Below are 23,985 nucleotides of genomic sequence, written 5' to 3'. Positions count from 1 at the left end.
GCTATGTTTTCAAAAGATCATATTTGAATTCCCACTATGAACTTTGGAACTTAAAAATAGAAAAAAGTTTATCACACTCTTTCTATCAAAAAAATAAATTTGATTACAATGCAGAGAGAAATGGTGACGTTAATATGCACAATGAATTAAAGGCACAACTAGCCAAGCAAGATCTCAGTAGATTACGATTATCTTCAGTTCTTTTGAAGAAACTACAGATAGATAACGCAGTTTTAAAACAACATCACAGATCCATAAATTTCCCATGATGCAAATGTTTGATGCACTACTGTGAAAAAACAAGACAGACCCACCAAAATCTAAATATAGAGCAAATACAAAACACAACAGAACTCTGAAGCTGATATAGACAATCAATCTTCAATAACATCAAAGCCTGAAGCAATACTTTAAAAGATGCTATGCAACTGTGATTTCGACCACAACCTTTCGGAGTCTGAGGATTTACATTACATGAACAAAATCCAATAAGAACAACAATGGATCTCAGCAATTAATGGTTATCTTCAATTCCTGAAGGAAGTTTCAGATAGATAACGCAGTTTAAAAATAACATCACGGATCCATAAATCAAGCCAACTAACAAAAGATATAGAACAAAAGAAGCAATTTTTGTAGCGTGTGAATATATATATATATAAAAAAAAAAACTAATTTGTCTAGAAAAAAATTGGGAAAAGAGAGATTGAAGAAAGAGCATCTCAGAGTAATCATTCCCCATTAGTTTCTTCACTGGCAATCATAGTGCAAGGATAACATATTGGAATTGGTCATCACTGATGCTCGTAAAACAGAGACCCAACAAGGTGATTGGAATCTAAAAGAGGGAATAACGCGTTTGAACCTCAGATTTGATGATTCGAATGAGATGGAAATGGAAGATGTTTCGAGGGTACCAATTTCTCTGCGGCGTGAGGGTTCTGAGAATTTAAAGATCTGCGTAGAACCTAGGGTTTTGTTGGGAGCCTGGGATGATGTGTTAATTTTCCGTCTTCTTCGAGAAGTTTAAAAAATTATATATATTAAAATTGTAAGAAAACAAATAATTACCAACATTACATAAGTTTATAATTGATATATGATCTCTTAAATAATTTTTTTATATTTTTAACAATTATTTTAAATTTAAATTTGACAATAAATAAATTAAAAAAAATTGATATTTAAAAAAAATAGTTTAAAATTTTTATGGTAACAAGTGCATACCATTTTTCTCCCTTAACAAATATACGCGAAATGAGATAATATAAAATTATTAAAGCAAATAAAAAGTTCTACCAATAAATATATTTTTGGTATATGGAAAGATAATGTTCTAGATGTACTTCTTATATAAGTTAATTTATAATATAAGAATAGATATTTTAGCGCACTTCAGTTCAAATATTATTTATTAAAATATTTTTTGAAATACAAAATATTAACTTGATAAATTTTACAGATAATTAAACACTTTAAAAATGTTATGCTACTTTATTCCTCTAATGTTTAAAATCCAGTTTGTTTGACAGTAACTATTAATTTATTTTAAAATTCAATATCAAATATAATACTGTAAAAAATGGTCTAAATATATTTTTACTTTGCCTAAAATAAGCTAAATTTAAGTTTAGTCCTTAGTATTATGTATTATTAGATAGGTATATATTGAAAAAGAATTTCAAGTATATATTAACGTTTGTAATATAATATCAAATATTTGACACCAGTAATATAATTTTAAAATTCCTCCTATTTTGTCTATGTTAAAATAAAAATTAGAAATTAAAAGTAATGATTTCAAATTTTAAAGAATAAAAATATTTTATGAAAACTAAAAAATTGATACTTCAAAACTTTCAGGATAAAAATAAATAATATAATAATAATAATATATGAGTTAAAATTAAAATTTACATTTTAAAAAAAAACTAAAAACATATCTAAATCTTATCAAAATTAAGATTACTGATAGATTAGATTCATAAAAAGTTGAAAATACAAAAATGTGTTCAGTATTTGCTAACTTGATTTTGCATTTGACAACACATGTTTTGCTGTATTTGTTAGTTTGTTTTAAATTAAATAAGAAGACTTGTTCTTTAGGAATAAATGTCCCTAATATTTAGTCATGATTTAAGTATGGATCTCGGCCATTTAATGTCATTCATGTTACCAAAATAAAATAAGCTTGAAAGCTTTCATTCCTATACATAGTTATTAAAGTGCAACACTAGTATCAGAGTCCATTCACGGGCTGATATTCAAAAACCAGAACATCATGACTGATAACAATAATTTCCTTAGTATTCCTAGGTTTGATGGTGATTATGATTACTGGTGTATTTTAATGAAAAATCTTTTGTGGTCTATGTTAATGAAATTGTTGAGATCAAAGGAATATTGGACAGAAGTAGAACAAGGCTATGAAGAGCTCAAACCAGTGTTATTATATTGGCTACCTAAAATTTTTTTATAAAATTATAACGAATTATGGCGAAAATATTGCGGTAAAAAAAATATAATATTACAACATAATTTTAATAAAAAAGTAATGATATTATGTTTAAAAATTTAATTAATAATGATATCATATCAAAACACTACAAATTTAAAGTTTAAAACATAAAATAGCAATAAATCATAAAATGTATGTATTAAATTTCTTTCTAATCATCATATTTTTCTTCAACTCCAACATAATTATCTTCAATGTCATCATCCAATGGGGCATATCCCTCTTCATCTTCCCCTTCTAAAAGACTCTTGTCAAAATTAAGTAATCTTTCAAACTCGGAATTGGAGCTATCATGCAATTCATTTGAACTTGAATTTGAGTCCTCTCTTTACCCTTCTTAGATTGTGTTAGAGTTGGAGTTGCACCTGGACGTTTCTTAGAAGCATGGGAAGATCCAATAACAATATCATCACTTGATGGTTGTTTTCTTTTATTAGTTGTTTGTCTCCTTGTATAAACTACTGGTTCTCCAATACCTGAAGCTTCATAAACAATTGCCCAATTGAGAGTGGGATCATCATGAAAAAACAAATCATTACCTCCTTCTTCATTATCGTTATCATCATCAACTTCTTCCACTAACCACGCATTACATTCATCAATGTCATTCAATAGAATATGGTCTATTCTATCCCTAATATTGTATCTTTGAGCAAGTTGTTGATTATACTTTATGTAAACCAAATCATGCAACCTTTTGTGGTCCAGCCTATTCCTTTTCTTTGAATGAATCTACAATGTGAATAAGTAATATGTAAGTTAATTTCTTTCTACAAATTACAAACTAATATAATAATGAAATGAGCCATGTCTTATTACTTGCTCAAAAACACTCCAATTGCGCTCACATCTCGATGAACTACATGTCAAGCTTAAAATCTTGATTGATAGCTTTTGTAAGTTGGGAGTTGCATGCCCATAATTCTTCCACCATTGAGCTACACAAGGAACAAAAGTAGCTTAGAATGTAACCATTATATCTTAGCACAATTTAAAAAATGTTTAAGTGTCTCACCTGGGGCTGTGGTTTTCCTTGATTCTTTGGCAAAATCATCATCAAAGAGTCCATTTGCACTCTTATAAAGAGGCAACTCAGTTAAATTTTTTTGTTGCACATCTTTACTTGGCACCAACCTCCTGATGCAATCATATAATCCATTTGTAACTTCCAAATCATATTCCATGTCTGGATTGGAATAAAAGAACTCTGGGTTCAAAAAGTGACCAGCAGCATGCAAGGGGCAATGAAGTTGACATGTCCATCTGTTATCAATGATTGTAAATACATCATTGTATTTACTTTCATCACTGTTGAATGACTTTATTATCATTTCCTTGGCTTTCTCCATTGCTTCATATATATAACCTATAACATCCCTAAAGAATATTACTTATTTAAATAAATACATAAAGAAAAGAAAAAAACATCATGATATTATTATTCCCAAAACGGGAAAAATTAGATTGTTTAAACATCGCGCCACATTTACTAAAATCGTAGCATCCAAAATTCTCTCACCTAGGCGGCAAGTCCTGGATGATGGTTCTTCTTGCCCAAAATTAAGAGAGCAATTTGGTTATGAATGGGATTTGAAAATACACCCTTGAATTTCCAAAGTTAGGACACAACCAATTCAACCAAGGCATGTTTGTATTAAATCCTCTAATTATTTAATTATGTTAGTACCCAACATAACCATGCGATTTATTAAAATTAATAATCAATCAAATAAAACACATATGGCATACATAGGACTTGAACCCAAGTCCTCTCACAGTTAAAGTACTCTCAACCACATGAGCTAACACTTTTCCACATCATATACCTCTGCATTAAATGCCTTAAAGGCTTCCATTACCCGCATTTATTAAATAATTATTTAATTAACTATTTAATTCTCTCGGGTCTTACATAACCCATAGCTGTTTTTCTTTCCCCATCCACTAGTCGAAGCAAATGAACAAGATGAGCCATGACTTTGAGAGTAAATACTACTTGATTCCAAAATGAAGGCATAAGAACAATTTTTGTAGCCTCCCTCCCCTTGGCTTCCTTAGATAGCTTGTTATTGATCCATTCATCAAAGGTGAACATTTTTCTCAAATTTCCCTTCTCTTGATGCAACCTTTGTAATGATACATAAGAGGTAGCAAACCTTGTAACGACATGTCTTACTAATTCCCTTTTATTTGTAAATTATCTCAACAAACTCAAGGTACTAGAATGACTATATATAAAGCCAACAAGACAAACTCCTCTTTGAATTGTCTTCTTTATCAAAGGAAGCTTTCCAATGTCTTCAAGCACCAAATCTATACAATGGGCAGCACAAGGAGTCCAATAGAGATGGGATCTTTTCTCTTCTAACAACTTACCAACCAACACATAATTGCTCCCATTATCTATTATAACTTGAATAACATTTTCTTCCCCAATCTCCTTCATAAGGGAATCAAGCATTTCAAATAATTTTTCTCTTGTCTTCACAAAGTTTGAACCATCAATGGACTTGACAAACATTGTCCTTCTAGGGGAGCTCACCAAAAATTTAATTAAGCATCGTTGCTTTCGATCAGTCCATGCATCTAACATAATAGAACAACCATGTTTGCTCCATTACAATTTATGATCTTGCAACAACTTTTCAATGTAATCAACTTCCTTGTTGAGAAGTGGAACTATGATTTCATGATAACTAGGAGCGGGTAAATTAGGTTCATAAGCACCTATGGCATCAATCATATCTTGAAAACTTTTCAACTTCACAAGGTTGAATGACAAGCCTGCTTGGTACCAAAATCGAGCAATATATTGATGAACCGAGGCCTTTAAATTTTTGTCGCATGCCTCTTTGTTGTTAGCTTGCCTTAACTTTTCCTTTCTTCTCTTCTCTATTGTAGCAGTTGGATTTCTACAAAACATATCCATTGGTCCTTTTCTTCCACCGCTATTCTCCCTTTATCATTACTAACCATGGAAATTTCAACCTCATCTTCATTTTCATGGTTATCATTGGTTGCAGTATATCAAGGATTGACGGAGGAGTTGTTTGCTTTTTCTCTGTATAATTTCTAAAGTTCTTCTCTCACATTTTTAGGAGTTTTGGTGCAAGCAGCAACATTGCCCTTCTTTGCCATAAGATGTTCTTTTTCTCTAGTAACTCCTTATTTCATAACTTTTCCACAATAATTGCAAATAGTTGTATTTAAATTTGATTCATCCATTGGATGACAATGTTTCCATCTCGGGTCACTCCTATGAGATATTCTTGAAGGATCATTATCATTGGCCATTATTGTTGTTGAAAAATAGGTATATTTTTTACAAAATAATTATAATGAAATTAGACAAATAGAAAAAAATTGAAAAAAAAAACTTGGCGTTGGTGGTCGGCGACAGTGGCAGCCGCCGACGACAATGGCGATCGACAACTGTGGCGGCCAACGCGGCTGACAACATGTAACAGCAGGTGGCAACGACTAGTAGGGAAGCTTCAAAAGCTTTTGGTTACAAAATTAGAAGAATATCAGATGGTGCTGGTTTTGAATAAAATAATAGTTCTGAATAGAATAAAATAATAGAGAATGAAGAAAGTTTTGCAGATAGGTTAGGTTAAATATGTGTTAATGGGCCAGACTTAGGTTTTAAAGAATAAAAATGGCAACTAAATTTAGGGTAGAAAAGTAAAATAATAAGACAAGAGCTTTCTGCATTAGGGTAGAAAAGTAATATAATAAGAGAAGAGCTTTCTGCAATATTAAGTGACTGAAATAAGGGTAAAATAGTAAAGTAAGAGGGCAATTTGCACGTTGGGGAAGTAAGCTAGGCCCAATTTTAAATGTATCATACTAAAACAATTAGGTTTAGGTTTTGGAAGTCATCTTCTTCCTCCAACCAACACATGTCGTCGTCGCTACTTTCTATCTTCTCATGCTTTCTCTCTTCTCTTCTCCTTTTTTTTTTTATTTTGTCCGAGATTTTCGTCACGAGCGATCCGCCACCACCATCCACCTAAGGATGTTAAAAAAATTCGTACTTGCGGGTATCCGCGGATAAAACCTGCAACGAGTAGGAAACAGATATTAAAAATGGATACCCGCTACCCACGGGTACGAGTATTTTTGATACCCGCATGTTAACGGGGCGGGTACGGGTATCATAGTATCCGTACCCGTGGATACCCGTACCCGCTAAACTTTAATTCACAAAAGTATTCTTATATATATATATATATATATATATATATATATATATATATATATATATATTAGTAAAAAACATTCTAGCCTAATTTTTTTTAAGTTGTACATCTTGTCTTATCTTCTGTCTTTACTCTTCAAACTTCAAGTATTGATACATTGTCTTCTTCGAGGTATACCCTTGACATTCTTCTCTTTCCTTTTTTTTCAAATTGGACATATATATCAAATCTTATATAGACAATGGCGTTTATGATATGCTTATTGTCAAATGATGGAATCAAAATAAGAATATTTGGCACGTGACAATTGAGGTTTTTTATTTTTTTATTTTTTTATTTTTCAGGAATTAATCGGAGAAAGTGATTTTTTCTTATCATAACATTAATTAAAGAATTTTCATTGTGTTAAACGTCATTTTATATTTACTTTTATAATTATTTGGACTTGTATGAATTTGAGTTTATTTGAACTTTATTTAAAATTTATGACAGTGATGTATTTTATTTTATTTTATTTGAATTTATGATTAAATATTTATTTTTTAAATAATTTTGTAAATACCCGCGAGTACTCGTGGATACCCGCGGATATGAAAAAAATAGGCGGGTACCCGTATAACGGATACCCGACGGATATGGGTACGGGTACGGGGCAAATATTTATCCAACAGGTAGGGTACAAGGGAACTACTACCCGTACCCTACCCGCCCCATTGACATCCCTACACCCACCATGCGCAATGCGACCGTCGTGGGCCACCACGAAAAATTCGATTCGCTCCTGCCTTGTTATGGCGGCTGACTGAAAAATTGCTACCGGTTTCCGTCATATCGGCGCCATGGCCGATATTCAATAACACTGACTCAAACTAGTGGAGGAACTCACTAGAGCATAGCAGTGTACATTGGAAGAGCAATAACTAAAGGAGCTGAGAGCCAAGAATTACTTATTTCAGTCTATTGATAAAAAGGTTAAATCATTCCAGAGGTCCCCATTTTTGTAGCAAAATCTGTTGGAAGGGGGAGCCTTTCATCCATAAATGAAGAACAGTTTTGATGATGTCTACTGATCTAGGATAAAATATAGCTTGGTCCAGTTAGGATATGCATTAGGCAATTAGCTTCTCTTTATCAAATGTATTTCAGGCCTGCTGTGTAATTTTGCATATGATTAGTTTTTTAACTAATAGATTAACTGTGAGTATGGTACAAAGTAAGTGAAAATATACTCACGATAATCGATTAGGTAAATTGCTAATTGAATTAGTGACAGCAAAAACCTTTGTATAAAAGTTGTTTTGGAATCTGTTTTGGGACTGGAAAAATCAGAAAGATCACGCAGTTTTCATCTGAGATAGAGCCATCTGAGAGACACAAAGTTTCAGAAGATTCTGCAAGATAACTCAAGTACAGATCCAAGAAGAATTGATGGTTGATTCTACCATGATGGGTCTTGCTTGATTCAAGGAGCATCTTGTCAAATCTGCACAGCATAGGTGTATTCGTTTCTTGTTTTGTTTTCTGTATTTCTGATTACAATTGCTTCAGTGTTTGAAGTGTGGACCTAGGTGCAATTGTGTGGATGCATTGCTCCTAGGGGGAGTTCTTGATTGGTAGATCAAGTTCTTGGGTTTTAGGTTCTAGAATTATATAGGTGTGCTTGTAATTCTTAGATCCTTTATGTTTAATGGAATCCTCCTAAGTGTGTTACTTAGGAGAAGACTGGATGTAGATTCGCATTGAATCGAACCAGTATAAATTGTGTGTCTTGATTCTTTCTTCTCTCTCTTAATCTTTCTTGATTGATTTAAACAGTCCATTAACCCAGAACTGCGAAATTGATTAATTGAGTTTTAAACCTTAAAGACTCCTTCAAGATTCACATTAAGTAAGTGAAAAACTCATTAATCAATTCAGATCCCTTTGTGGTTAAGATAATTAGAAAGATCTGTTTTTAACAAAATCTCAAGTAGGTCCCCCCATTTTTATTTGACTCAATTGAGTCCCTATTTTTGAAAATTCGTTGCAATCGGTTCTTTTCCGTTAGTTGTCCAGTAACTGTGCTAATTATGTGCCACGTGTCAGCACGTGTTTTTTTTTTTTACTTTTTTTATAATTTTTATAATTTTTAATTTTTTTTATAATTTAAAAAAAAAATTGCCACGTGTCAATCTGACATTGTGCCACGTGGTAGAGACAGTGTGATATGGCAATGGTAGTGCCACGTGTCACTATTGGATGTCAAAAGTCTCAATGTAGTCCCTGTATTTGTTATTTTGTCTCAATTTGGTCCCTATTTTTTTAAAACTAAATCAATTTCATCCCTATATCAAATTTAATTTTTATATAAATTTACAATGGTATTTTTATTATAAATTATATTTTTAACAAAATTAAGTTTATTTAAATGTATATTTTGCATTGAACTTTATTTAAATATTGTTTCAAATATTTATATATCAATAATTTTTATACTTCTAATATTGACAAATGTTAGAATTGTTATAATTTTTTTTAAAAATTTTATATTTGAATTTATAAAGTTTTTATTTTTAAAACAACTCTAACATTTATCTATAAATTATGGATATATAAATATTTAAATTTAAATTTAAATAAATATCAGTGCAAAATATACATTTAAATAAATTTAATTTTGTTAAAAATATCAACTATAATAAAAATACCATTGTAAAATTTATATAAAATTTAAATTTGATACCGAATGAAATTGATTCAGTTTTAACAAAATTGGGACCAAATTGAGACAAAATAACAAATATAGGGACTACATTGAGACTTTTCACATCCAATAGTGACACGTGGCACTGCCACTGCCACATCACATTGTCTCTGTCACGTGGCACAATGTCAGATTGACACGTGGTAATTTTTTTTTAAATATAAAAAAATTAAAAATTAAAAAAATTGAAAAAAAATTAAAAAAAACCACGTGCTGACACGTGGCACATAATTAGCACTGTTAATGGACAACTAACGGAAAGGAACCGATTGTAACGAATTTTCAAAAATAGGGACTCAATTGAGTCAAATAAAAATGGGGGGACCTACTTGAGATTTCGCTACAAAAATGGGAACCTCTGGAATGATTTAACCTCGATAAAAATATTCTGATGACAATCACCAACAAAGCAATGTCCAAGAGTCTTTGGGACTCAAAGAAATAGAAATATCATGACAATGCACATGTTCAAAGAGCCCAACTTCAGAAGGGGGTTTAAACTCCATGAGATGCAAGGTGGTGAATGCATTAATGATTACATTTCTAGAGTAATGATTATCGTAAATGATATGAGAAGAGTTGGTGAGGCTATGAAGGATGGTCACATTGTTGAAAAGATTCTACGCACACTGTTAGATAAGTATTATTACATTGTGTGCTCTATTGAAGAGTCAAAAGATATCAATAAGATAACACTTGATGATTGCAAAGCATGAACAAAAAATAAAGCGACAAGAGATAATTGAATAAGCATTGAAGGTCACATAGGATACCTCTTTTTCACATACTGAGGAATGACCAACACTAGAGGCAGAGGGCATGGAAGAGCTAGGGGCCGAGGGAAAGCATTCAACAAATCCATTGTTGAATGCTATAGTTGACACAAACTGGGACATTTCAAATATGAATTTCCCACCTATGAAGAACTACAAGGAGTTGGATGTAGTGACATATGGTTCCTGGACTCAAGTTGTAACAACTATATGAGTGGAGAAAAAATGGTTCACCAGGCTAAACGAATCATTCAGGCACACCATCAAATTGGGTAATGATTCAAAGTTGGATGTCATGGGAAAAAGGTACAATTCAACTCAAAAATAAAAGGACTGATTGTGGTCATTATAGAGGTATTTTATATTCTGAACCTTAAATCTAATTTACTTAGTATTGCTCAACTACAACAAAGAGAATTGTCAATTCTAATTCATAAAGGATGTTGCGGTATTTATCACAATGCGAAAGGTCTAATTATAAGAACCATGATAATTGTCAATTGCATGTTTATACTTTTATCATCCATTCCTCCTTATAATACTACAAGCTTGTGGCATCAAAGGTTTAGGCACCTCAATATTAAAGAATTATGCACTATGACTTATAAACGAATAGTTCATGGCCTACATATATGAAGAACCAATCCCAGATGTGCAACATATGCATGAGTGGAAAGCAACAACATAATCCCTTCCCAAAAAAAATGTATGGAGAGAATCCAAATCTCTCCAACATATTCATTTAGATATATGCAATGCAATTTCCCTAGAGTCTCATAGCCATATGAGGTACATTCTAACATTTATAGATGATTATAGTAGAAAAATTTGGTCATACTTTTTACATGCCGAGTCAGAAGCCTTTAATATATTCAAAAGGTTAAAGTCATGTGTGGAGAAGGAAACAATACCAAACAACGTGCCTACGAATTGACAAAAGAGGAGAATTTTGTTATCAGAATTTAATAACTAATGCAATGCTCATGGCATCACCAAACAACTCACTGTCACCTATTCCCCATAGAAAAATGGAGTGGCTCCGAAAAGAAATCGCACACTGATGAATATGATCAGGTGCATGCTTATAGCTCACGAGGTTCCACAAAAGTACTTGCTAGAAGCAGCAAATCATGCCACATTTGTTCTCAATGGTTGTCTTATCTCATATTTGACAGATATGGCATTAGAAGAAGCATGGAAAGAAAGAAATCCAATAGTGAGCCACCTCAAGGTGTTTGGTTGCATAGGATATGTGCATATTCCTTATGCAACCCGCCAAAAATTGGGTGAGAAGAGTATCAAATGCGTGCACATGGGAGATAATAAAGAATCCAAAGCCTATTGCATGGATGATCCAAAAACAAAGAAAATAATAATCACCAATGATGTTGTGTTTGATGAAATGGAAAAGTGAGATTGAAGCATATCGGGAGAAAGCAACAAAACTAGTGATATTAAATGTGGTGAATCATAAATAGTTGATGTTGACTCAAGAATCACCACAAAAGGAGATCCTGAAATTACCAAGAATTCATAAATTATAAGCAACAAAGTCCTTGAACGCAACAAAAAAGCCTCCAATATGGATGCAAGACTATGAATCTGGAGTTGGATTATCCAAAGAAGTTGATGATGTGGAGCATCTCACCCAGGATACACCATAACTCGCTATGATTGTGAACAATGATCCTCTCACTTTAAAGGAAGCAACTAAAAGTTGAGTATGAAGGGATGTTATGAAAAATGAAATTGAAGCAATAGAAAGAAGTGCCACCTGGGAGCTCCTTGATCTACCACCAGGAGCAAAGAAGATTGATGTCAAGTGGATTTTCAAGACTAAGATAAATGAGAAAGGTGATATTGACAAGTGTAAGGCACGACTTATAGCTAAAGGATATGCTCAACAAGCTAACATTGATTACACTGAGGTGTTTGCACCTGTTGCTCGTTGGGACACTATTGAGCTAGTTCTGTCCATTGCAGTAGATAGGGGATATGTATAACAACCAAAGGGTTATGAGGTACCACGTGCTGAAAACAAAGTTTAGAAACTTAGAAAAGCTTTCTGTGGACTTAGACAAGCCCCTCAGGCTTGACTCAGCAAAATAGAGTTATACTTTATCAATGAAGGATTTGAAAGGAGCATGACAAATCATACTCTCTTTGTTAAAAGGGAAGGCAATGCTTATATTGTTAATTTCTATGTGGATGATCTTATTTTCACAAGTAATAGTAAGAACATGTTTGAAGAATTTAAGAATTCAATAAAAAGGAAATTTAGGATGATTGATTCGGGATGCATGCACTATTTTCTAGGAGTTGAGGTCACACAAAATCCTAGTGGCATTTTCGTTTGTCAACAGAAATATGCCAATGAAGTATTGGAAAAATTTGGATTACAAAATGTGAAAAATCCAATTGTTCCAAGATACAAACTCACAAAGGATGTAGGAGGATTGAAGGTTGATGCTACCATATATAAGCAAATGGTAGGCAGTCGCATGTACCTAACTGCCACAAGACCAAATTTAATGTATGTTGTGAGTTTACTAGCTCGTTTCATGGATCACTAACAACCTTGCATAATCAAGTTGCAAAGAGAGTTTTGTACTACTTGGGAGGAGCTATATATTTAGGACTGTTTTATAAAAGGGAATGTGAAAAGAATTTGATGGCATATTGTGACAACGACTATGTTGGTGATTTGGATTGCAAAAAAAGAACCTCCGGGTATGTTTTTAAAATGTCAAACAGACTAATTGTTTGGAGTTCTAAGAAGCAGTTTGTGGTATTATTTTTCACAACTGAGGTCAAGTTTATTGTTGCAACAACATGTGTAGCCCCAAACATTTGGATGATGTGTGCTTGAGAGGCTAGGAAATAAGCAAGATAAATGCATTACTCTTTGTGACAATAGTTCAACTATCAAATTATGAAAAAAACTTATCATGCAAGGCAAAAGTAAATATTCATATTCATTTTCATTTCCTCCATAAATCAAGGCGAAATTGAATTGGTCCACTGTGGTACTAAGGAGCGGTTCACAGATATTATGACAAAGGTTTTGAAGCTAGAAATCTTCACAACACTAAGGGGAAGCTTAGAATTAGGGTTGGGCAAAAATAACTGTATTGTACTGAACTATCAAAAACTGCACTGAACTGAAAAACAGGTTGTATGAACTGCACTGAACTGAAAAATAGTTCAGACGAACTGAACTGTTTTTCTGAAAAATAAACTGTACTGAACTGCACTGCACTATAATATGAACTGTACTGAATTGTTATAAACTGAACTATTTTATGAACTGCACTATATCAGAACTGAACTGCACTATATTTTAACTGAACTGCACTATTATTTACTGAACTGCACTATTCTTGAATTGAACTGCACTAATTTTTAACTTAACTACACTATTTTTGAACCAATTTTTAATCGAATTGCACTGATTTTGAATAAACTTCACTATTTTTGAATCGAATTGTACTATTTTGAACCGAATTGCATTGATTATGAACTGAATTGCACAATTTTTGAACTGAATTGCACTGTTTTTGAACTGAATTACATTATTTTGAACCGAATTGCACCAATTACATATGATTGTAATACGCAATAATAATATAAACTTTATAATTTGAAAGTGCTTAGGAAATAATACTTGAAATAAGCCTCATACTTCAATACACCAAAATCAAAATATTTATACATCTTAATACATAGGTTCTGCAGTAGGTTCTCCCATAAGCAACATCAAAATGTTAATACATCTTGATACATCTTCAATCATCTAAATTAATTGCACTTGAAGGTCCCACTTCATCTTGAGAAGTTATATCTACAAAAAAAAATATTTTAGGCTTTCATATAAAATATCAACTAAAAAGTATATAAAGTTTTCATATAAACTCACCTTGCTCAAATTCATCAAGCTCTTTAGGATCCTCATTAAAAAGTATAGAGAAAGGTGTTCCTCTTAACCAATCTTGTGTGCAAACAAGTACTTCCACTATTTTAGGCGTTAGGCAACTACGATAAGAACTAACCACCCTTCCTCCTGTACTGAATGCACACTTTGATGCTACGGTAGAGATGGGAATGGCTAACACCTCTCTAGCCATGTTTGCAAGGATAAGAAATCTAGTTGAGTTTACCTTCCACCAATGTAAAACATCAAGCTCAACCGACTTTATATAAGGTTCAGGATCCTCTCTCAAATATTTATCAAGCTCTGATATATAATCAAATCTACATTCTGTAGCTCTTAGGTAGAAACTCATGCCATGAGGATCATCATCTTCATCATCTAGTTGGGATTCTTGTTGGCTACTTTGAGAACCCTCCTCAAATCCTTGATATTGATCATAAAGTGTTTTTAAAGATGATAATAATTTTGATTTCAATCCACTGGCCATGCTAGATTCAAATATATAGTCAATGAAGTAATTAACAAAATCCAACTTACTCCTAGGGTCAAGCACAATAGTAATCAATAATAAGATATTAATTCCATTGGGATTTCCCCAATATTTGTCATACTTACCCTTCATCCTCATTGCCATCAATCTTATGCTCACATCACTACTCTCAGAATATTGTCGAATCTTTTTACCAATTCCAAACACTTCCTTCATTTACATATGACTAGTGGCGTAAGAAGAACCAGAAATGCGCATGGTAGAGTCATAAAACATCTTTAAGAATGGTATAACAGACCTCGCATATTCCCAATCCTCTTCTAATGGCGCACCACTACTTTTGGTCATTTCAGCACCAAATTTCTTATCTTGCATATCTAACAAGACAAAGGTATCTTTGTACTTCAAGCTTGCCTCTAACATTAGATAAGTTGAATTCCATCTGGTTTCAACATCAAGGCAAACAAGACCTTTATAAGAAATTCCCTCTTGTTCAACACAAGCCTTGAATCTAGCAAATCTAGCTGGAGAAGATTTCACATATTTAACTGCACTCCGAATTTTTGAAATTGAATCTTTTATCTCTTTTAACCCATCCTTCACAATCAAACTTAATATATGTGCACAACAACGCATATGAACATATTCTCCCTTTAAGACAAGACAATTCCATGATAACATCCTTCTTTTGAGGTATTGGACCCCAACATCATTTGCTGTAGCATTATCCACTGTGACACTAAGGACGCGTTTCAACTCCCAGTTATTCAAACAAGCCTCAACATGTTTAGCAATGAGCTCCCCTGAATGACCTGTTGTTTGAGAAAAATTCAAAATTTTCTTATGAAGCTTCCAATCATCATCAATAAAGTAAGCTGTTAAACTCATGTAGTTTAGGTTTTGGATTGAAGTCACGTGTCTGTAGTTAAGCAAACCCTCCCACACTGCTTTGATAGAAAAAATTTCAACTTTGCTTTTTCCTCTTCATAGAGTTCCCACATTTCACGCCTCAATGTAGTGCGGGATGGAACCTCAAACCTTGGTTGCAAGGACCGCACAAAGTCACGGAAGTCTTCATCTTCCACAAATCGAAAAGGAAGCTCAGACTTCACAAACATCTTCACCAACTTCATTCGAGATGCATTTTGGTCAAACTTAGAAATAGTTGGTGAAGGGCCAACACTAACCCTTCTGTAGTTGATGATGACAATTTTTGCCTTTTGAATGCTTCTCTATTAGGATTTTCCTTGCATCTTATCAAATGATTCCTCATCCCACTTGTTCCAGCCAAATATTTAATCAAATCACCACAGTAATTGCACTTAGCCTTCTTCTCATAATAAGGTTTTTGTTTGGTAAAATGCCCTCACACATCTGACTGACCTTTACTATGCTCTATTGACAATGTAGCCATACAAGGAGGTAAAGGATCAATCCCAAAAGTAGTTGGTGTGAGAGTTTCGACGGTTTCCGGCAATGTAAAATTCATCTAATCTGTGTGATAATTATTGAGGGTTTGGGAACCGCTAAAGCTAGAAGATGATTGTCTTACCCTGCTACAAATTAACTTTAGGGTGCCTTACAACGAGATATGTGAGCTTTTGTAAAGCTGCGATTAATACCTGAAAGACTATAATGAATTGAATTAGTTCAATGCATCATGTACTCTTTTGTTTGTTAATATATACGAATGCATTTCAGTACTTTTAATAGCACAAGTCTGTGAAAATTGTAGAGTACTAAATTACCAAGTATATTTCACCATGAGATCCCTTTTAATAATTCCCTCAAAGACCTTTTCCTTTTAGTTGGTCAGCAGTCAGAATTGTTTGAGTAGAAAGATAAATTAGTTCTGAAGAAATCAGCAACACAACACCCTGCACTACTAATGAGTTCAGCCAGCCACATAACTTTTTCATTTACAACCATGTTTGACTTTTAGCCAACCATTAAGGAGCTACAAAAACTTTCATTATTTCTTCCCTTGAGGTGGGTGAAGTGGAGATAATTAAATTAAGCATATACATATCAATGAAAATTACCAGTATGCTACAATGCAAAAACAGTAAACTTAGTATATAATAAACAGTTTAAAATGAGTTAAATGCTTGAGGCTTTTTTAGAGTACTACTTCATAACATGTAAGAAAATAGGTTCATGATGGAAAAGGATGGAGAAAAGTTAGTAGATAAAAGGGGTGACTATTTTGATGTTAGTTTCAAGTTGTTGTACGTGTATTAAAAGAACATATTGTGGCATGATTTATTATGGAATAAATTGTGTTAAAACACATTTTACCCAACTTAGATGTTAGAGTTGCATGATGTGCAGAAGTTCTATTTGCACGAAATAGAGATGCAGAAGTTGTATTAATTATTGACTAGGAAATTATTGTGCTTGCATCAGATTTCAGTTGCATAATTTTATGAAATTTATAGTATGATGACAACAAAAACAAAAAGGGTTGCACTCATACCTCACTCTCCTTTGACCATGACACCCTTTGACAATTTGTGGGCCTAATCATTTTGTAGTAAACAAACACACCAGGAGATATGCCAGATTATCTACGAGAAATGCTTCTATGGATACAAAGATTCTTATCTTCTTCCGAGGTTGACACACGTTAAAACCATGTTGGCTTTGCCATTCTACTACTGCTTTAAGCCATTCCAACTCTGCACAAAAAGTAACATTCAAATTTTTGGAGTCTCCTATTTAAGTGTAACATTTCTAGTAACTTATCTCCCTATTCATGAGCATCTAGTGGCAGGAAGACACACCATATCATTTGAGATTGCCTCCATCATGAAGAAACATCATAAATTTCATTAGAAACTTTTGTTATTAATTTCTTATGGTGTTCAAGTATAATGCTCCCATTTTTGTGATAACTAAACCATGCGGATGTTGTCTCTAGTTGTGGTGAAACATGACTCGGAACAGATGTAGAGATAGCCTCAGCTTTGTTCTCTCTTTCCACTCATTAAAATAATATAAATTAGATGAAGGGCCTGACTTGTGTGACAATTTTGTGCAGTGATGAGAACAAAAGACGCCAAAACTTGAATCAATTTTCAAAGGTGAACAAAAGACGCCAAAAGACAATATATGTTTCCACTTTCCTCTAAGATTTAGTGATTCTACTATTTCTTCTTACTTTATCCCATATACAGAGCAATAAATGACATGTTTAACTAATAGCCACTAGGAAAATAAATTACATGTTTAATCTAGCAAATCACCAAGTGAGAGAAAATGTAAATTTTAACCTTGATTGGCTTAGGGTCAAAGGAAAGCACCACACCAATAATCTCTGTTATATCATGTTAAACAAATGAAGCAATAATGTTATTTCCCAAATGAAATGTTATTCTTGAATAGTTAACATTTATGAAGGAAATACGAGAGAATTCCAAAAAGTTTAGGAAGACTATGTAGCTTATACTAGTCTAAACCATTTCCCAAACACTGTTAGGTTCCAATTGAAATCAATTTTGAGATGAAGTAAGTAGAGTAGTGAAGCAAAGAAGTACAGTTATCGGGTCTCTGCGATCTCAACAAAAAAAAAACCCTAAAATGTAAATTTTCTTTGGAAAGGAAAAGAGTAAAGTTGAAATTTCAGAAATTAAATTGGTGCTACAAACGAAAAAGCAAATGTTCTCGCAAGAAGAAGTTAGATCGAGAAACATAAGTGAAGTTGAATCTTACGTCGTCAATGGCACAAAGAGCAGCAGCGGACAACAGAGAGAACGTGGTGAACAACAAGACAATGGTCAATTGTGAATTGGACAGAGTTTCTATTATTAGATAACAGTTTCTAAACAGTTAACTGAACTTAATTTTGAGGGGTTCAATTTTTTAAAACTGAACTGTATAATAGTTCAATTCAAATTTTATTACATATGGTTCAATTATTTTAGTTTCATTTAGTACAAATAATCTAAAGTTCAGTACAATTTAATTAACTATGCCCGGCCCTACTTAGAATGTGCAAAGTTGAAGATATGAACTGATTTCAGTTTAAAAGGGGTGTGTTATGCACGTCCAAGTGAATTTGTCTGTTTTGAATTAAATAAGAAGGCCTATTCTTTAGGAATAGATGTCCCTGATATTTAGCCATGATTTAAGCGTGGCTTAGTTTTTCGCTTTCTCCTTGCACCGGCTATTTAATGTAATTCATATTACCGAAATAAAATAAGCTTAAAAGTTACACTCGTATACATAGCTGTTAGTATAACATGAAGGACTTGTGTTTTAGACTTGAAATTGTTCTTCATTACTTCCATTCCATGGAGACGAGAAAGCAAGGAATGTAACAAAGATTGAAGCTTTAATAAAACCAGCTAGAAATCCTACTAGGCGATGCTTTTTTATGAAAAAGAGAAACCAAGTACATGATAAGATTTATTCAATGGCAAAAAAAGATAAATAGTACATTGTTCATCTTCACACCTCTCAAACCCAGAAATCTGCTTATGTTATTATCAAACTGAACAAACAAACACAGAACTCGTAATCTTGTAGATGGAACCTGGTGTACCCCTCAATGCTGCCAGTATAAAAAGTTTCAAACATTACAACTTCAACCACTCCAGACATGGACACAGGCCCCAACAATATCTAGCAGGGTAATAATCCTTAAGATACACCTCCCTGCCATATTCTATGATATAGAAACTGAAGGATTGCCGACGGTGACACATGGTTACACGAGTTACTGGCACAACTGAGATTGTGTGCCTCTCACATATGACCCTTGCAGTGGCAGGTACTTGTGCTCTTTCAGCAATGACATCAGAAGAAAACTTGTTCAGAAAATAAGAATCTGCAAAAAAGGCTGGTGTGCATTGGTGTGCCTGAGTGTTGCACAATTCCACCCCTTTGGACCTATTGAAAACCTCATCTGGTACTGAAGCTGCTCCACTCGTTGCATTTACTTTCCGAGTTGAAAGAGTCTTCCTGTAACAGCGCAAACACTGGTCTTTTAGGATTGTCACTAAAAGGAATCAATGTTATGCATAACAACATGAAATTGGTTGTCTATGAATTTCTTAAACGAGATTATATATTAGAAGTCCCACATTTAAAGTGACAGATGACATTTATGCACAATGATTGAGCAGTAATGCCCAAACATTAAATTGTGACACAGGCCTTGACCTCTAACTAAATTTTGAACTCACCGCTTTAGACAGTACAAAATCTTTATCATGGATACAGCACAATGGCCATTCAACTACATATAATGATCTATTTTCTACAAAGTCTGTTAGTATTATTTCAATTAATTTCCTACATTCAATCATCTGTTGTGTTTGGCTTGAACTTTTATATGACACCAGAATCTTTATTTCAAACAAGTTCAACTTCAAACCATCATGAGAACCTCTGATATTACTTTTCTCGATTAGATTTTGAATGTTGAATGGATCTCGAAACCATGTAAGACAACTTTCCCGTCAAAAAATTCAAAGGTCTTCCTCAGCTTTTCCTATCTTCGGTTACCTAAACACCTTAATGTTCACATCTTTCTCTTCTAACTATCAACCATACTTCCAAACCACAATAAACAGCAAATTTTTATTTCAAAAATTTGGGGTCAACTTTAGCTTTAAGAGGATGATTAAATTACATAAATTTTATTTTACTTGTTCTCTCTTTATATCAATGTTTTACCATGTTTCAAACTCCCTTGCTTTGGCAGAGCACTTGTATTTCAGAAAAAGAACAGCAGCACCCTTTTGGGATAAAAAAAAGGTGGAGGAACTTGTATTATTCAGCCAGTTACAGATAAGTCATAAAAAGGTTCATAATTAGTGCTGATGCAGTTCATTCTACAGAGACTTTTTTTATGCATATCACACTGGTTTAAATTATAACTAAAGCACGTAAATCATGACAACGTGTGCCTGCTAAAGTAACTACTCCAGATAATATATTATTATTATTATTATTATTATTATTATTATTATTATTATATACAAGTTTGAGTATTATTATTATACCAATGTACTCCTCAAAGCTATCTATTCAAGGAAAAAATTAGGCAAAGGTATGATTAGACAAAGCCAGATTGACATACCATCGAATAATGGCTATATTGCGTGCTAGAAGAGAACCACTTCCATTACATGTTACACACTTAATTAGCCCACGTGATCCACAAGTCACACAAGGAATCTTTCCCCTGCCCTTACATTTCACACATCTGCAAGAAAATGTAACTTGAATAAATGAATTACCAGTATAAACCTCCACCTTGAGAGAAAGTAATGAGGCCAGGGCATTTGACTTCTGCTTGAATTCAACATTGATCTATTATATGAACAAACAAATTACTCACTCTGTGTCGGAACCATCTTTATGAGCTATTAAACCCCTTCCATAACAAGTAGCACACTGAGTCATCTGATTTTCCTTGTAAAATCCAGGTTCTTGGTCTGCATTGCATGTGGCACAGACTGTACTTCCTCTTCCAGCACAAACTGAATAATTTCGACAATTTTGTTAGGAGGTAAAAGGACATAGTGGTGAAATAGTAGTATATGCGTGTACATATTTTATTTGTGAATCTTGGAAATCAAAATCCAGAATTCACCTGAGCATTTCTCAATAACTTCAGAATGAGGAATCTTTTGCCGCACTTCGTTGTAGGGTACAAATAGAATAGGGAACTGAGATCTTAGATCCAATTCCCAAATACCAAGTTCAGGTCCATTATCTTTTCCATCAATACCGCCACCAAGGTATGGTTCAGTCTCTCTTACGATCTCTCTTTCCTCTATAAATGTATCCAGTGTTCCTACATAAACATTACAGTCCTCCACTGCATGAATCTTCCATGTTCGAGCAGGACGGCTACCCCAACAGCAACGATGACCAACATGATCAATGAGCAACTCTCGTATCTCCACTTCATCCAGAATTTTCCTAAAAGAGGATCACCCAGTTAACAAAGATTATTTGCCGATATATTATTGACCTTGAGAAGTCCATATCAGAATGGCCTTTATCAAAAGGCATGCATTTTAGACACACGTGACATGAGGAAGATACTTTTTAAATAAACATGCATAATATGCCTCACCAAAAATTGCGGTGCCAATTCCTTGACCTATTGGAGGAAACAGGACAATCTAGAAGTCCTTCCATTTCATATTGATTATTTTTTTAGCTTTGAGAAAAATCATGCCAATTGACATTTCAGTTAATAAGAAATTAAAAGAGTAAAGATATTTCAGTAAAATTGGTCCCTAACAAATACTATTGTCTTGAAGTAATTGTTTTTCTTAATTTATGTGAAGAAACCATAAACACCAGCCAATAGTAAAAGGAGGGAAGTAACATTCTAATGAAGTCATTAGCGATGACAGAAATTTATCTTGATGAACCCTCCTAATTTCTCTCCCCTTCAACCCCTTTTGAGCTATTGGTATTTGCTATTTACTATTTTCTCAAGCACGTAAAGGGAGAGATTACCTATCTTATTTTCACTGTAAAAGAGACTCTAGCCTATAAATTAGTTGCTTTCCGCTGAATATATGATTTCACTTATTTCCCAATGGTTCCTAAAAGTGCTTCATAACACCACCACCAAGATCAGATACATTTACTTACACATTTTCAGGTAGCAAATGTACCTTCATTTGATGGATGTTCTCTTTAATCAAAGCGACTTAAATCAGCCCTTAATTATCAAACTCCATACATCTTTGTTTCTGTTTTCTGCTCTGATGTCTTAGCTAGACCCCTCCGAACACTCAAAATACCACCTAGAAAGCACTTTGTAACTCTACATTGTACACAATAACAATCAACGAAATTGTTTTATTTCCACCATCTAATTTGATTCTCTATCTTTCTGCCTCATAAAACATTGTCTACCAGTCCACACTTCTATACATTTATTTTATTTCCACCATCTAATTTCGGTAACAACAAGGTTTGAATCATTATATAATAAAACCCTCCGTTAATTCTTTCCGACAATGAAACCAAAACATTAAACAGCTTATTGTACAGCCCAGTTTCAATATGAGAAGCTACATGAAACACATGTTTTATGGATTTGTTGTAGATGTTATACCTCTGGAATTGGGGTCTTGGTCCACCATAATCTCCTCCATATCCACCTTGATAAACAAGAGCTTGCTCTGCAACAAGTAATAATGTATTCAGCGTCCAGGTCATACAGGTAAAGTATCTTCCGACAATAAACTTAAACTAGTAAATCTCCATTTGTCTCAAAATTATAATAGAAACCGCAGCTGAAGAAAAACCAGAAAATTCCCCCTATCCAATGCTAGCCGTTGTACAATGATTATCACTTTGGAGTCTACAACTTTTTAATTATTACACAATAAAGAACACATATGTGTCAAAATTTGCATGAATTACTGGTGCAATGAATATAAAAAACACAAGATCAAAACCAAACACCAAGATAAAAAATGGTCAATTACAGCCACAAAATCAATATCTTTGGGGTCATTGCGAACGCAACTGTGGCTACTTTAGCCGCTTTTATCCCATATTTCAAGGGTGGGGAGAAGAAACTGCGGCTGTAACTATAATTTAAAACCTTGGCAATCATCATTATTGAGATGAGAATCAGGAACCACAAGAGAACACACCTGTAGGATCAGGCTCAGGTGAACCAACCAAAGCCCCATGAAGAGAAGGAGGATAGTAACCAGAAGAAGCAGCAGCAGCAGATCGTATTTCATCCACACTTACCTCAGTTCCAGCCAATGAAGCAGTTGGCCTCGCAGAACCAGTTCCACCCACATACTGATACGAGCTCCATTTTCCACTGTCCGCCTCAACCGATCCACTTCTCTTATCTAATTCAAACCCAACAAAAATTATAAATTACCCAGAATCAAAATCGTTTTAAAAATTCAAAATCAGCCATTAAATTGATACTTAGCCATCAAAGAAGTGAAATTGTACCTGATAGCAGAGGCTCCTCCATGGCGGGATGGATAGTTGAGAGTTGAGAGTGGAGAACAGATAATTGACTTGGGTGCCTTATAATCGAGTTAAAAACTTCGCCATTAAGGAAATAGAATTGTGGATACACAAACACACAAGTCAAACGGTGTTATGATTTGATCATTGTGAATGACCCTGCGGTTTACAAACCGCGTGCCCCACTTTCTGTTATACATCAAATGGCAATTACAGAAACGGAATTTTTGGTGTGGAAATTTATTATTTATTCATCAATTATATATTTATTAAATTAAAATCATATTTATTGCTCAAACTTAAAATAACTTATTAAATTAAAATAACTTTGTATTCACCGCTTGATTTCGATGGT

The 23,985-nt window shown here is 33.5% G+C and overlaps 2 protein-coding genes and 3 non-coding genes across 5 annotated transcripts; all 5 read right to left on the bottom strand.

Annotated features, from left to right (window-relative positions):
• Positions 1-166: 166 nt before the first annotated feature.
• On the bottom strand, positions 167-257 carry LOC114186381 (small nucleolar RNA snoR27). The gene has a single exon (XR_003605041.1). It is a non-coding gene; the product is annotated as a small nucleolar RNA snoR27 (small nucleolar RNA).
• Positions 258-499: 242 nt separating this feature from the next.
• On the bottom strand, positions 500-589 carry LOC114186380 (small nucleolar RNA snoR27). Its single transcript, XR_003605040.1, has one exon. It is a non-coding gene; the product is annotated as a small nucleolar RNA snoR27 (small nucleolar RNA).
• Positions 590-715: 126 nt separating this feature from the next.
• On the bottom strand, positions 716-807 carry LOC114186379 (small nucleolar RNA snoR26). The gene has a single exon (XR_003605039.1). It is a non-coding gene; the product is annotated as a small nucleolar RNA snoR26 (small nucleolar RNA).
• Positions 808-2,669: 1,862 nt separating this feature from the next.
• LOC114184351 (uncharacterized) lies at positions 2,670-4,628 on the bottom strand. Its single transcript, XM_085672908.1, has 5 exons — positions 4,436-4,628; positions 3,534-3,884; positions 3,338-3,456; positions 2,884-3,250; positions 2,670-2,842 (listed from the first exon to the last, which is right to left on the bottom strand). The coding sequence occupies exons 1-5, from the start codon at positions 4,611-4,613 to the stop codon at positions 2,670-2,672; spliced, it is 1,188 nt and encodes a 395-aa protein (XP_085529034.1). The 5' UTR covers positions 4,614-4,628.
• A 14,354-nt stretch (positions 4,629-18,982) lies between these two features.
• Positions 18,983-23,846, bottom strand: LOC114185208 (chaperone protein dnaJ-like protein). Its single transcript, XM_028072803.2, has 7 exons — positions 23,613-23,846; positions 23,294-23,503; positions 22,747-22,813; positions 21,259-21,590; positions 21,004-21,145; positions 20,743-20,868; positions 18,983-19,619 (listed from the first exon to the last, which is right to left on the bottom strand). Exons 1-7 carry the CDS (start codon positions 23,632-23,634, stop codon positions 19,235-19,237), a joined length of 1,284 nt encoding a protein of 427 aa, XP_027928604.1. The 5' UTR covers positions 23,635-23,846; the 3' UTR covers positions 18,983-19,234.
• Positions 23,847-23,985: the final 139 nt, after the last annotated feature.

The sequence above is a fragment of the Vigna unguiculata genome, chromosome 5 (genome assembly GCF_037176805.1).
Source record: "Vigna unguiculata cultivar grain cowpea cultivar isolate G323 ecotype 2 chromosome 5, ASM3717680v1, whole genome shotgun sequence".
NCBI lineage: Eukaryota > Viridiplantae > Streptophyta > Magnoliopsida > Fabales > Fabaceae > Vigna > Vigna unguiculata.
The sequence above is the reverse complement of the archived record's forward strand: the minus strand, read 5'-3'. Positions and strand labels throughout refer to the sequence as shown.

Coding starts and splice junctions, on each gene's coding strand:
- LOC114185208 (XM_028072803.2), bottom strand. CDS start 23,634: ATGGAGGAGCCTCTGCTATCAG. Junction 21,146..21,258: donor AGTTATTGAGAAATGCTCAG/GTGAATTCTGGA, acceptor GAAATTATTCAG/TTTGTGCTGGAAGAGGAAGT. Junction 20,869..21,003: donor AAAGATGGTTCCGACACAGA/GTGAGTAATTTG, acceptor ATTTTCTTGCAG/ATGTGTGAAATGTAAGGGCA.
- LOC114184351 (XM_085672908.1), bottom strand. CDS start 4,613: ATGTTCACCTTTGATGAATGGATCAATAACAAGCTATCTAAGGAAGCC. Junction 3,457..3,533: donor AAGGAAAACCACAGCCCCAG/GTGAGACACTTA, acceptor TTCCTTGTGTAG/CTCAATGGTGGAAGAATTAT. Junction 2,843..2,883: donor TGCTTCTAAGAAACGTCCAG/GTGCAACTCCAA, acceptor AAGGGTAAAGAG/AGGACTCAAATTCAAGTTCA.